General features: G+C 35.2%; 1 protein-coding gene across 1 annotated transcript; it reads right to left on the reverse strand.

Annotated features, from left to right (window-relative positions):
* Positions 1 to 3312: 3312 nt before the first annotated feature.
* Positions 3313 to 14887, reverse strand: LOC114281792 (ARID/BRIGHT DNA-binding, ELM2 domain and myb-like DNA-binding domain-containing protein). Its single transcript, XM_082902538.1, has 3 exons — positions 14461 to 14887; positions 13283 to 14294; positions 3313 to 4538 (listed from the first exon to the last, which is right to left on the reverse strand). Exons 2-3 carry the CDS (start codon positions 14264 to 14266, stop codon positions 3645 to 3647), a joined length of 1878 nt encoding a protein of 625 aa, XP_082758664.1. The 5' UTR covers positions 14267 to 14294; positions 14461 to 14887; the 3' UTR covers positions 3313 to 3644.
* Positions 14888 to 15096: the final 209 nt, after the last annotated feature.

The raw sequence follows: 15096 nt of genomic DNA on the forward strand, positions 1-15096 counted from the left end.
TGTCTTATTTACTTTGTTGCTTTGCAAGCACTTTCTCTCTTGTATGAACTCTTTGGCTATCTGTTGCATCTTTCAATGTACTTTTCTGAGTTGCGATTTGGTGATTTGTTTGTCATTTCCTCAGGCAAATAACAATGCATTTTGGTATCTTTTTGCTTTTTTGTTGTTTTCACAAATTACACCAGAAAAGAGACTTCTTTGCAGACACGGTTACAAGAAACTGTTACTCCATGAGTAGTTCATAAGTGAGCTGAGCTGGAACACCCTCAATCTATGTCCACATGACTTGCTCACATGAGTTGTTCCTTCCTAAATGTTAAAAGGTCTGTTTGGGAATATGCTATTTTAGCTAAAAAGTTATTAAGAAAGTCAAAAAGTTAAAAAAGTTTTCAACTCATAAAAAATATCAAAGTCTGTTTGGAAAGAGATTATTTTAGTTAAAAAATCAAAAAGCTAAAAGGTTTTCAACTCATATAAAAAAGTCAAAGATTTCTTTCATTTTATTTTATTTTTTTGTACATTTTTTCGTAAAAAGTTAAAAAAGTCTTCCTAAACATATTGATTTTTTTCACTTCATATTTCTAATTAAAAAACTAAAAAGTCACTAAAAAAATCACTTTCCAAATGAGCCCTATGACTAAGAAAACTCTACTCTTAGCATGTGCTCTCGGATGGAATTCTGATAGACCAACATACATAGCTTCTCGAAAAGATTCTTTCTTGTGCATCTCAAGAATTGATAACATTCTTTCTTCTCGGGGAGTTTCTAATGAAATATGAACAAAAACATATTTTCAAAATACCACATTTTTTTCAAAGAATTTTGGTAGTAAGTGTCTTAAGGTGAAGCATTTTCACAAAAGAGTGTACAATTATTTCAAACATGTAAACAAATACTCCTAACAATACTCGTTAATAAACTTCTTATTTTGAAGATGAATGATGGTTTCTCTTTCTTCAATGTGGTAATCATAAAAATTTACATTTATTCATCCAAAGTATTTATTATTTATTATTATTATTATTATTATTATTAATTTTAGTGCTAATGAAACAAGAACAAAAGGTACAAAACAAAGCATGTCTAATATCAAGAAGGGCCTAATTAGCATACTAGCCCACATGGGGGGTTACTTTGTGAGGAGCCATCCAAAGTAATTTAACTATGAGCTCTTTGTTATATGTTTTATTTTTCTTGTTTTTCCTTTTATAATTCCTGGAATTATATGAATAATAAGTTGTGACATGGACGAAAAAGAATCCTTCATTGTAGCATGAGAAGTCGAAGGAAATATTGAATCTTGGTTTGTTGAAGTTGGGGTTGTTTATTTTTATTATTTGTCTAACAAAATAAACAGATTAATGAAACTTGGGATGCTACCTCATTAAATGCCTTGTACATTGGTGTAATAGGAAATAAATAACATAGATAAAACGAAAATGCTGGAGATAACGAAAAAGTGTATTACGAAAACATCTTGAAACTCTCCCTAGACAATTAAAAAAGTTAAAGATTGACTGTACAGTTGATTAAAAAGACTTCAATATGATTTTCACGAATAAATTTTGGTAGTCTATAGCATTATTGTAGATAAAAACATTTGTACTTCCCCAACCACCAAATATTTCTTCATTTTGTACTCTCTAGTCTCTAGTAGATCTTCATAGTAGGAAAGAATTAAATGAAAATCATCTATTGAGTGGATATTGTTGTTCATATCCTATACAACTTTAGCCTTGTCCTTAAAAATAAAAAAATAAATAAAAAAACTTCAGCCTTAATGAGCTGCCAAAGACAACCACTGCAACCACCATACTCACCGATGTCGTTGCTATCACTTATGACGCTTATTGCTGCCAACATATGCCAATGACTATGGCACTGTCACCATTACAGTTGCTATTGCCATTACTACTTTCGCATATATACATGCCAAAAAAATTGTAATTACCACCAATGCTCCTATTATTGCAAAGAAACCGTAATGTTTCAACATTATAGACCCAACATTGGAATTAAATGTAATATTGAAGTTGAACTTTGGGCCTTGAGGGATGGTCTCAAACTTGCAATTGACCCAAAAATGATCCACATTGAAGTGGAAGCTGATACTTTGTTGATGAAATAACTCATTATGGGGAGACTGGAGAATGCCATCATCTTAATTTGTGACTGCACGTACCTTCTAGGCCAATGAGGACAACAATTAAATATGTCTACTGGGAAAGAAACAAATGTGCTAATCTCTTTGTAAATAAAGGCTTCAACCACAATTAGGCCCCGTTTGTTTTGGGCTATAGGGAGGGTATTGAGACTAGTAATACCAAGGTATTACTAAAGCCTCTGTTTGTTTGCAGAGAAAGCCTTGAGACTATTAGTCCCTTGGTATTGCTAATACCCTTGAAGGGGGATTGGTAAGGAGGAGGTAGAGATGGTATTAGAAAATAGTGAGGGGATTAGAAATTTTTTTATTTTTTATATATTGGGAATTTTTTTTTAAATATAATGTTTAATTTTTTATATTTTTTTTTATTTGTTTTATTATTTTATATAAAAATAATTTAATAATTCCTCACTATTAATCCCCTCACTATCAATCCCCTCACTATTAATCCCCTCACTAACAATCCCCTCACTAACAATCCCCTTACTATTAATCCCCTCACAATCAATCCCCTCCATTCTATCTCCCAAAACAAACGGGGCCTTAGGGCCTAATTATCTTTTCTTCTATTCCTGCTTATATTTCCTCTCAAATTTTTAAAGACGCTATTGGTACTTTCTGCTCCAAATGTGTAACTGCTTAAACTTCTTTAATGTTATGCTTAAAAAGGAAAAAAAACACTCTCTTTTCCTTCCAAAATGGGGAAAAGGAGCTTGAATTCTCTCCCATTGATCGATTGGAGAGTCATGTTCAAAATATGTGAGAGAAGTTATAGAATCAGCCAAAAGAAAAAAGAGAAGAATCAGAATACTATGAGGATATGTCGAAGTGAATGAAAATGGGGAATAATGACATTATTTAGTATATTCTTATTAAATCACTACTACAACATTACTTTCCAGATCACCCAGAGCGTCATATCTGCACAATCAAACAATTGGTACTTTCTACAATGGGTAAGATACATCTTAGCATGACCAATTAAGACAGTTTGCAAAATCTTAGTCTAAATTAAGAGCAGAATTGCCACCATTGAACACATCCAAGAAATTAAACAATTTTACTGACTCACAATCCCAGAGAGAGAGAGAGAGAGAGAGAGAGCATTGGTGAACAAAAGAAAATAAAGAATTATCAAGTGCCATGCTGAAAAGAAACTTCCATCTCAACTTACCTTTCAAGTAAATACATGGTATCTGAGAATTTCAAAACTTGTAACATTGGATGAGTATTTTTGGTGTTGCTCCACAATATTCACAAGAAGCAACGCCAATCTGCATTACAAACTCTCTAAACTGAACTCTCGCTATAACTATGGATATACTTCACCTGTGCCAATTCCAAATTTTTTGCTCAACCCACATGAGACCGCTACATAACAACTGCTCTCCCAGTCTCTCTCATTCGCGAGTGCTTCAGCTCTCATCAAAATTTATCGGGCACAAATCTGCAGAAGAACCAGGAAGTCCTTATGATACACTACAAATCAATGCACTGCTTATTCTCGACACAAATGGGTAATTTAGGGCCTGGAATATTCAGTGCCTCGTGCCCATAACTATCGCCTACACATCCAAATTCTGATTCATCATCATCGCTGTCTATATCTTTTGGAGTCACTCGGTTCTGATATGTTCTGCGCCGGACAAGGAACACATTGAAGTAATAGCTCACTAACTTTTCCTTCGTTTTGGTAGGAAAGAACTTGAATGCGCCATCCCAAAAGCACTTGTTTAGGGATGGGGGTTTCAATCTTACCAAATCTTTGAATCTCTTCTCTTCTGTCATTGTCCACGAAAGTGAGACTTCCTCACCCATCCGATCAAATCGCCAATGATAAAACAACAACCCAAGTTCACACTTCAATTTCATTCTGTTCTCGGCAATGTGAAATCTGACGCACCTAACAGAACCAGGAAGTTGACAATCACATGAATCTCCTCTCCCTTTGCCAATGCGCTCCATTTTAATAATGGAATTGTGTATTCCATTTTCTGGAGGCCACATTCTTGTGCCGAGCCACTTTGAATTGCTCTTGAAAATCACACCGGTCCACTCGGGGACTTCAGCTTGAAAGAGAGGGCCCACAGAAACGTGCTTCTGGAGGGGCACATCGGTCAATATGCCATCAATTTCATTTGTGCCAGGTATCTCCACACTCGAAAGAGCTTGCTCCTTTGGGTTATTCTCCACTTCCATCTTGCGAGGAGTTGCAACTTTATTTTGAGCGGAGGCTGAGCATGAGTTGCAGCAGGGGCAAGAGCGATGTTTTATAAAAGAAGGAAGCCTTTCACTGCATCTTAATCGCTCGCCAGGTTGGTGATTAAGAAAATCACTATCATCATACATTGAGGGATGCATTTTTTGTTTCTTCTGCAAGTTCAGACCATGATTTGTTCTATTATATTAGCAACAATTCTCAAATGAAATGATAGACATGTTCAAAAATAATGGAATTTCTTTCCTGGTATTGACAAATCAATGTGTGCTTGAAGGATTTTGAGCTTACAGTAGGGCATCAAATTAATTGCAAAACCTCAATAATCTTCAGTAATGGGGAAAAAAAATCATCTTTTAATGTTATTTCATGACTAAGTTAAGGAAATGTCGAGCATAATTTTTATGTACTTATTATGTAGTTTCCTATCAAAATCATCTTTTTACCCTTTTGTCTTCTAATTTGCACAATTACAAGCATTTATTAATCAACAAGATCATATTAAAGAGATAAAAATCTAAAGGGAAGATAGTAAGTTCTGTAGATTGATGAAGCATTACTTTCACTTTATATACAAGTCATTAAATAACTTGTGTATTGCATTGTAATGGAATGAATGTCTAAAACAAGGGTAGCTGGGTAGAGAGAGAAACTACAGATACTTATTTGCTTCGTGAGACCAGAATTTAATGATTAGTACATGGTGTTGCTACTAATTGTCTTACTTGTTTTGCACAAGTAGCCTTGTGAGAATAAATTTCCATGCTGACCATGTTTTCAACTTGGGGTGCCTTCGGAAGATAAACCCTTAAAAGCATCAACTTATCCTGGTTTTTGTATCAATAGAATATTTCAGAGAAACTGATATATCTCCTGTCAGGGCAGGGTAGTTTACAAGAGATGACATGATGAATTTATCTTTTTAGCTCGAATTTAATAACTTCACAATTTTTTGTGCAACAACTTATCCCAAAGGCTCAAAATTGGTTAGACAAATCTTTTTCAGCTATCCAGCTCTTCTATGAAAGCTACATGCCAATTGCTAGACAAAGGCCGTGAATTCTTCTCTAAAAACAATAAACCCCATTGGTGTTCACAATAAACTTCAAATGATTCCTCATTATAGTGCAATCAATTCACGCCATCCTCTACTGATGTTACATCTGACTTCATGAATAAATTTATTACTTGTCTAATCTTTTAATGCACCACCCCCACCTGTCTAATTTATTAGGAATGTTATTTCTTGACTTCCCAGAAATCCTAACGAACGATGAAGCATGACTCGCAAGTGTCTCCTCCCTACTGCTCTCTCTCTCTACATGTGTGTGTGTATGCGTGTGCATAGGAACACATGTTTGCATAAACATTTCCAAACTTTAGATTGGGCTGATTGTTACATAGCAAAGGAGAAAAAGGGAAGGACCTCCACCAAAGGATAGATTGCATGCCTATGTGCCGCCTACCTAGATACAGTTTTCTACTTTTCATGTAAAAAAATGTTCCCTGCAACTTTTTATTTTTAATTCACTAAAGCATCATATAACATGAAAATTTTCACTCTTCTTTTATTTGTTTTCCTTGTCCCCTGACAAGTAAAGGTATGCACTATACAAACAGGGACTTCACACCATCTTATCTATTGTTTTTTTTTCCCGAACAGATATTTCCCGATTTCTATTTGCTGAATGTAGGGATGGCAACGGGCCGGGGCGGGGCCAGAGATTACACTCCTCATCCCCGATCCCCGACGGTAAAAATTCCTCCGACCCCGGTCCTGATCCCCGACGGAGAACGTATCACCACCCCCGCCCCGCCCCGCCCCGCCCCCTAAGGGGGATTGGGTTTCCCCAACCCCGAGCATTCCCTGGCCAAAAAAAAAAAAAAAAGAAACAAAACAAAACAGCAACAGCAACAGCAACAGCAACAGCAACAGCAACAATACCAGCTTGCCTATTTTCTAAATGAATTAATTGACATGCTTTGGAAACAATATGCAATTCAAGTCAAAGACCTCAGAATACAGATCCCAAAATGACAAGCCAATGGAATTTGATATAAATCATAATCACATGGACGCAATAAATCGAACAGATCACATGGTTGACATAAAAATTGAAAAGCCTTTTCCAACCCGATCTAGGTAATAAAAAAGATTCTTAAATTTTCTTTTACTTTCCCTCTATTTTTCTCAGCACCCAAACAGAAACTAAAGCCAGCACAAATTTTTAACAAGAACGCTACATATGTTTATGGATTAACACACAAACACACACAACTCGGGGGCTGTTGTGGGTGTCCAAGTCGCAGTTGTGGCAAAGGAGGAGGTTGTCGGTGGCCTCCCTCCCTTCACCTTCGATACGAATCCGCCATTGACAACCACACACTCAAGCTTAGAGATTCAAAACTATTGATTGCACTGTTGTACAAGAGGTATCAAGTTCGAACCCTAACAGAATAAGTCAAGATCTATGGGAGGTCGAAGGTTGCAGATCTGACTTCACTTTCGTTGAGATCAGAAACCCTAACCACAGCTCTCTCTCGTCGAAGACAGTGGAGGAGGAGAGAGATCGGCGGTGATGGGAGGAGGGAGAGGAAGACAGTGGAGGGAGGGAGATCGGCGGTGATGGAAGGGTTTTAGAGAAAGAGAAAGAGAGGCGGTCAACTGTGTTTGTGTGAGTGTGAACTCTATTTTAGGATTTGGTTTATATATATATATATAGGGATATAATTGTGAGAAAACAATATTCACATAATATATACTATACTAATATTATTCTCACAATGATAGTAATTTTACATCGGGGAAAACGGAGACGGGGCCAGGGACGGGCCGGGGCTAGGGTACGTATCACCGTCCCCGACCCGAAATTTGTCGGGGATTCATTTTCGAATACCATCCCTGACCCGTTGAGGGTATTTTTGGAAAAAAAAAATCATTCTAATCGGGGTTGGGGGAGCGAGTCCCCATCGGACCGAGTTAAAATTGCCATCCCTAACTGAATGCCCTGGCCTACTTGAAGCATGTCCCTTCTCTTCCCATCTCCCAAACAACATAGGCCTTCTCCTTCACCCACCCCCTACATATTGGGAAAAAAAGTATGAACAAAAAGAGTAATATCTATTTTAGAAAACTTTATTTATGAACAAATTAAAAGTTTTGGGTTTAAAAAATCCTAAAATTAAAAAGCCACAATGATGAGGAAATAGGGATTAATAGGTATAAATCCATATCTTCTAAAAATTTATCATTGGATCCCAAGTTCATTTATCCAAACTTGCAATTTGTCTCGTGTGTATTTAAACCATGGGCACACGTGTGTCCCCCCAAGTGTTTGAAGCATGTCAGGTTCTAAAAAGTAAAAATAATAATAATAATATAACATGTTTGGACATGTGTTTGACGACTATCGGGGTCCGACACAAACACATAACCTTCTAAAAAGAGTTTGTGTTGTTAGTAGGAGACTGCAAATATATAATCAAAAGACATGACTTTACTAACAAATATCCCAATATCACACTCTTAGCTCTATATCCCAATATGTTAGCTTTATTAGCTCTATTAGCAGAAGAGATAGCTTTATTAGCAAATGGTAAATTCTTCAACTTTTATATCATAGGTAGGGGTGTGCAAAATATTGCCCAATCCGCTTGCTAACCGCGGGTTGGTTGATCCACGGTTTGAAATTTATAATCCGCCTCCAAAACCGCTCCATCCCGCCATAGTTAATACACATAAATTTTTTTACTTCTAATAAAATATCAAAGTAAAAATCAATGTGAGAGTGAGATGTGGAATTTGGTGCAAATTAATGTTATATATATGAAATATATTATGTAAAATTAGTTAATGTTAGATATATGAAAAATATTGCAAATTAGATTTATATATTATGCAAAATGCTAGATAATTGTTTAAGCTTATTCTTCAATCAACTAATAGGTTGTTGAAATTGCTCAAACCGTGATTTGATTACGGATATCAAATTTGTCAATCCACAATCCAAGATTTGGTTTTATTTTATCCTCAAACCACACCGTAACGTAACACACCGCACCGCTCCGCTCACACCTCTAATCATAAGTCTAGAAAAAAGTTGATAAGTAAATCAGGGAATTGTTCATTATTCAACCACTTAATCAGAAAAGGCACAACTACAAAGTTAATATCGGTTTTACATTACAAGGCATTGCTTTAAAGAGAATGGTTGGTTAATTAGTAAGCCAGACCTAAATTACAAAATTGGAATATCAATTATAGAAAATTTTGGGAGGAAATAAGAGACTGGTTAATTAATCATTTTAGTTTCTTGTTCCATAAGGAGGAAGATATTATACAAAGAATGTTGCTATAAAGATTATGTATATTATAGAGGCAAACTATGTCTGTGTCTTAGAAACTAGTGTTTAGCATGACTAGTCCTAAACCTAGGAAAAGGACGGTTTTGGTAAGTAAATGATAAACGTAAAACATATTGCTATGTAAAGGATATTAGGGGAGGGTTTCTAGTTGAATTGGTCCCTACAAGTATGGCAAGGATTAGTTAGGCTGTCCTCAAAAGCTATGTGCTACCTCATACAAAAATAAGTATGAAAGTGGTTCCATAGCTCATAGTACAACATAAAACAATTAACACTTAGGAATTACGGTCAAGACTTTGTTGCATCAAGTTGTGCAGAACCAGGATTTTCCTCCAGTGGGGGCAAAATATTACATAGAATCATGTACGAAATTTGTTTGACAATCGAAAAAACTAAATATTTTAAAGTGCTAATAAAATTAACCTAATTTTTTTTTATAAATTAAACTATATTAATATACTAAATGACAAATATAAAAATGTTCAAAAATGTCTCAATCAATTTCCTTTACATACCACACATAGAGATAAATAAAAAATTAATAGGGGCAATTTTGAAGCAAATTTTACAGTCATAGCTAAACTTGTTATTTTAAAATTTTAATTGGGGCCAATTTTGAAATAATGGCCATGTTCGGTTTCATTCTTTGAAATTTTTTTCTTAATTTTTAAAAATAAAAAAATAAAAACTAGTTTGACAAAAATAAAATCAAAATTTTAATTTTGAATTTTAAAAAATTATTTTTTCCTTCTAAAAAGATAAAACTATATAAAAATTATAAGTGCTTTTGATTTTTTTCATTTTTTTCACGAAACCAATTTTTGGTTTTCTAGAAAAAATTTCTCAAACTAGTTTCTGAAAATGAATACCAAACCAAGCCAAACATGGCCAATATGTTTGAACTATAGCTAAAACAATAATTTAAGAAACTAGTTGGTTCAATTGCACCCACTCGACCCGATATAGCACTGTCCATGGTTATATACAAATTGTAAAGGTGTCCCCGGTGTGTTATCTTAGTGATATGTACTGTTGTAGGTAGGAACGATGAATACAAACAACCATGCTTTACGGTAAGGAATGCAGGACAATCAAGGAAAGTTTATAGAATAAATGAGATGAATCATGTTTAAACAAAATGAGTAGCAAAGCTAGCAAATAAATTATTTTAAAATTGAAATGCATTGTGAATATTTTGAGGCACGCCAATTGTAGACATGGGAAAAGGTGTATGACAATGCCATAAGAAGCAAATTACTGTTGACAGCAGTAGAAATTATCGAGCAAAGAACACGATAAATCACAATTTAGTATAAGATGTGAGCTTTAGATATAACAAATATGGAAACTATCAACATCCCCTCTTGAAAATTGGAGTCAAATCCATTCTCATAATAGATGGAACTCCATGCATTCTTTAGTCATCACGTGTTTGATATGTAAGTTGTAAACTATTCTACTCTCTAAGATCATGAATCACTTGATCCTATTCCAAACAATGCATCTTAGGTTAACATTTTTATTCGAACTACTAAAATTTACCCTAATAGTGCATTGCACTTAATAGGAGATTGCATTTTCAAATTAGGCATGCATACATTAGGGATGCTAGATGAATTAGTTAAAAAGATAAAGAGTGGGAAAAAAAATAAAATAAATAAATAAACAGGTGCAAGCCTTCAGATATGTAAGGTAGGAGGGAAAGGCAGGATCAGAAGTAGAAAGAGACTTGGCTTTCAAAAACAAGGACCTATGAACAAGGATGATGATAGTTTATATGCAAAAACAGGTCAAAACCATAATACTCTTGGTGCATACAATTACAAAAATATAATATTCTTTAAAGAGAATCATGTTAACAATAGAAATATTTTTCTAAATTGCTCTTGGGAGAACCATAAATAACAACATAAATTATAATAACATAGACCCAAATTGGCAGCCCCATTGTGCATGATGCGATGGTTATGGAGTGAAAAAACTGAAGCTCCTTTGACAGTATTGAGGTGTCAGTATACATAGAGTATATATTAATTTATTCTCCCATGGACAGTTTTTAGACTTTGCAGGGAAAAATAAAAATCTTGGCAGATAAGGGATTTTTTTTATGGCCTAGCATACATGGGTGTTGTCCCTCGGCTGTTCTGATAAAGTTTTATCAAAGAAAATATAAAAAGAAATGGAAGAATGACTAGTTGTGTCATTGTGTTTTAACACATAGATAGACTGCACAGAACTACATGCCAAGTAATTAAAAATTAATTATGCATGGGTGCAATCTGAAAGCTCCATAGATGATGCCAAGGTCAATAGAATATTGACTTATCTTGTAAAAATGGGTCTGAAAGCCAAGCTTATAATGGGGAGAAATAATTAAGTACGAAGACAATCCAGATTAAATGAGACATGCCATATTAAACAGACAAATGAATCATTTTTAAATAAAGAGGATTTCTCTAGGTGACCCTTAGCTTATTGCATGCCTTTACATGAATTGGCTATTGTGCATTATTAATGAAACATTCATGCATAATTTAAACAATCTTGTGGCTTTATAAACAGGCTATAGCATGATATTGTGGGTACGGACAGACATTCACTTCTCCTATGTGGATGGCATCATCATCTCCACATAATCTCTTAATGGTGTGGTACCACGTGTAAGCCTTGTTAGGTGACACATAGGCCAATAATAAAAATCCGCATCTCTTTAATGTCTAAAGCACCCAAGGTTGAAGCCTAGATTGGCCCTGCCAAGATCTCCAGATCACCTCACTTGGCTTGGCCAAGATCTCCCCGTGCAAGTGATCGTCATAAGTTGATCTCCAGTTGCCAACTACATGACTTCTCCAAGATGCTAACACTTAGTTTCAGAACAAGCTACCTAGGCCAGGAGCAAGGTCTATGATCTCCACATGGGATAATTGGGTAGCCCCTCTTGACTAGCCTTAAAGAGAGAGAAGTGTTACCAACCAAAGACATATGATACTGTGAAAAGTTCAATTTCTCTGAAGATATCCTGACATGCAGAGGTAAAGAACCTCCATGCATTATTGCCAAAGAGGCTAAGGGACAGAGATCCCATTTCTGGGGATCCCTAATTGGGAGCTCTCAGGACAGGAGATCAGGCCACTTGTTTCCGTCAGTTGACCTCAAAACTCTCTCCACTGCCATCTTGGCTGCCTTTAGCTCTCCTCTCCTTTGCCTCCGATGGTCCCTTGCCAGTTGAGTGCCTACCTACCATCTTCCCACATCACCATGTCCCAACCACCCCAGACACCATTATCCACTCATACCTATCAAGTTAAGCATTATCTATGTGCATTGAAATGCGTTCAAGCATCATGTCATTTCTATGCCTTTCACCAAGTGATCTGACTAGTTACAGAAAACTTTTAAAAGGCATTATTTAGGCTCACATTGAGGCATGACTAAGACAAAATGCACCGAGGCTTTGATTTGTAGGCAATACTCCCCAAAGGCTTGTGCATCACAATCTAAGCCGTGCGCTTTTTGCACATAAGCATATGAGGATTATGCATATCAAAAGCTTATCTTGAGCTATTCTTAAACTTAAGGGTGGGTTTGGAAATAAGCTAGTTTAGTAACTTTTTTACTTTTTGGCTAAAATATGAGGTGAAAAAAAAAATAGTATGCTTGGGATAATTTTTTAGCTTTTTACAAAAAAAAAAAAATGCAAAAAGTAGAGAGAATGAAATTTTTAACTTTGTTGTATGGTTCTTCGGCTTTTTAGTGACTTTTTTGGCTTTTTTAGAATTTTCCAAACCAAGTCTTAGTTTAATACATGGTTTACATATAAATAAATAGAGAAGAACCTCTTTTGTAACTATATTCCACAGGCAAAATCAAGTAAATGACTAACTAAGGAAAAAACATAAAGCTAAGACTCAATTGAGAAACTCGATAACTGAAACTTAAAATGTCAATTTCACCCCTGATGAACGCAAACTTCCTTCTCTACAGTAAAATGTTCGACACCTTGAGCAAAAAAATGTTTACTTCTTTATATTTAATTTTAAATATTTTTTTTTACTATTTTGAAATATTTAATCTATTTACTAAATATAAAAATTCAAAATTCAAAATGCTTATCTCTTGAAGCCTTGAGGTTTACGCATCACCTCATTAGGGCAAAAATGCCTCGTGTTACTCATTTGACTTAAAAAACTTTGGTTACAAGATTGGCAAAGATTTAAACTAAGGCTGACACACAAGGAAGGTGATGTCTTCTAATGGACAAAGATCTCACACCAGGCCATATACAAGATAATAAATGATGGCATTCTACTATTGATGATCATTCGACAAAGGCATGAAAAACATGAATTTTTTCTCCCCAATTAAGATGGCATGACTATGATTCGCATGTGAAAGCCATCATTTTTTACCACGTTTGTGCTGCAAAAGCCAGAACCCTGGCCAAGATAAGAACCAAATGGCGCAACTATATAGAAACAACTTACTTCTAGAATTTGAATTAGATCAAATCAAACAAAGAATATATGAACCATACCTGCAAGGGAGATTCTACTGTGTTTGAATTGACATGTCTTGTCAAAAGAGCTTTCCTTGCCAACAAAGCCTGGACCCAGAATTCATCGCTGCTATAATCATTCCACTTAGAGCACTCAGGTACTCTCCCGATTGCAGGATCATCAGGATGCTTTGCAACTTCAGTCACCCAATTCACCATTCCTGAAAAAGATAGAGACTCTCGTTTTCTCTTCATAGAAGTAGACACTTGGTTAACAACAGTCTTGTCCGAAGCATTGATTTTGCTTGCATCATTGACACACAAATTTTTGTCATCATCATTGATAGTTTTTTCTGCATAAACATGCACTTCACTAAAGTCTCTAGCAGCTGGTAAAATCACCTCTTTCTTATCGATATCCAAATCATTGTATTTCCCATTTTTCTTCGATTCCAATTCCACAAGTTTACCATCTTTCTTCTTCACATCTTGTTCATCATCATACAATAAAGATCTAAACTCTTTCTGTAACTCCAACAACAACAAACCCAATTTCTCACCAACATCACTCTCTCCACTTCGCAACCTCTTATCTCTACAAATCGTTCGCAACAATTGATCCAGCTCATTTAAATACATCATATAAACTAACTTTACAGATGCTATCAGTCCACCATCCAACCGGCATTCCTCGGCCACAAAATCCCACAAACCATTCCGCGAAACGGAATCATACCCACCTATTTTCCAAACTACCCAGAAAAGATTAAACAAATCCGCTGGATGCCCGTCTCCGAGTAGTGCCGGAACGGGCCGAATGCATTTCTCTCCATAAATCTCCCTCAAAAAAACCAAAAGAACTTGATCAAACAAGCTCCTCAGTCTCTCATCACAATCATCAACATTACCATCTTTTACAGACGAACCAAGATCGAAATGTAACTTGTTTTTACTCTTAAAAGTCTGAACAATTTCAACGTTTTGTAAACCCAACCCATCTTCTGATTCTGACCATCCTGCCATTAACCTCGATTTTTCTTTCTTTGTATTTCTTTCAAATATAATGGTACAACACAGAATCAACAAATTGACCCAATCAACTCAATTAAATTTTATTGATGTTTAGGGCAAAAGATAAAGGCGATACACTCTATACATATGCTCTGTTTTGTTTGGGAAAAAATTAAATTAAATTAAATTAAAAAAAAAACATTTACCTCGTGTGGGTTTTAGTTGAAAACCAAATGGTTTCTTTATCGACAGGAAATGAAGAAAAAGGGTAGTGAGATTGTGAGAGTGAGAGCAGTAAAATTAAGGGTTAGAGGGTTTTGGGGTGTTTTGAAAAATGATGAACATGGTGGAGCTTTGCCAGCACACCGGATGGGAGGACTACGGAAGGTACAACAAAAAAATGTAGGGCAAATTTTTAGGTAATTACAGGATGGAGAGAGAGAGAGAGAGAGAGAGAGAGAGAGAGAGAGATTAACTTGTGAAATTATAAGATTAGGGCACACAAAATTGAGCTTGGAGGGGTGGTTTGGAGAGAAAAATCTTTGATCATGACAAGAAGGAGAAAGGAATTTGACCCTAAATTGTTTTTATGAAGGTATATGCTTGCATGTATGGTGAAAATATGATTAGGGTATGTTCAATAGTGACAACATATTAATGTCTTATCTTATTTTTTATTGTTTCAAAATAATATTTTTGTTTAAAAAAAAATTAAAAATTAAAATAATATAATTTTCTATCTTGTCTTTATTTTAAATTCGTTAATATTAATATTTTTAAAGTGTAATAATTGTAATGGTAATTTTAAAAAGTTAATTCTTTGAAGTGTAATAATTGCATTA

This window comes from Camellia sinensis, chromosome 13, assembly GCF_055761805.1.
Source record: "Camellia sinensis isolate YWXY chromosome 13, ASM5576180v1, whole genome shotgun sequence".
NCBI classification, from domain to species: domain Eukaryota; kingdom Viridiplantae; phylum Streptophyta; class Magnoliopsida; order Ericales; family Theaceae; genus Camellia; species Camellia sinensis.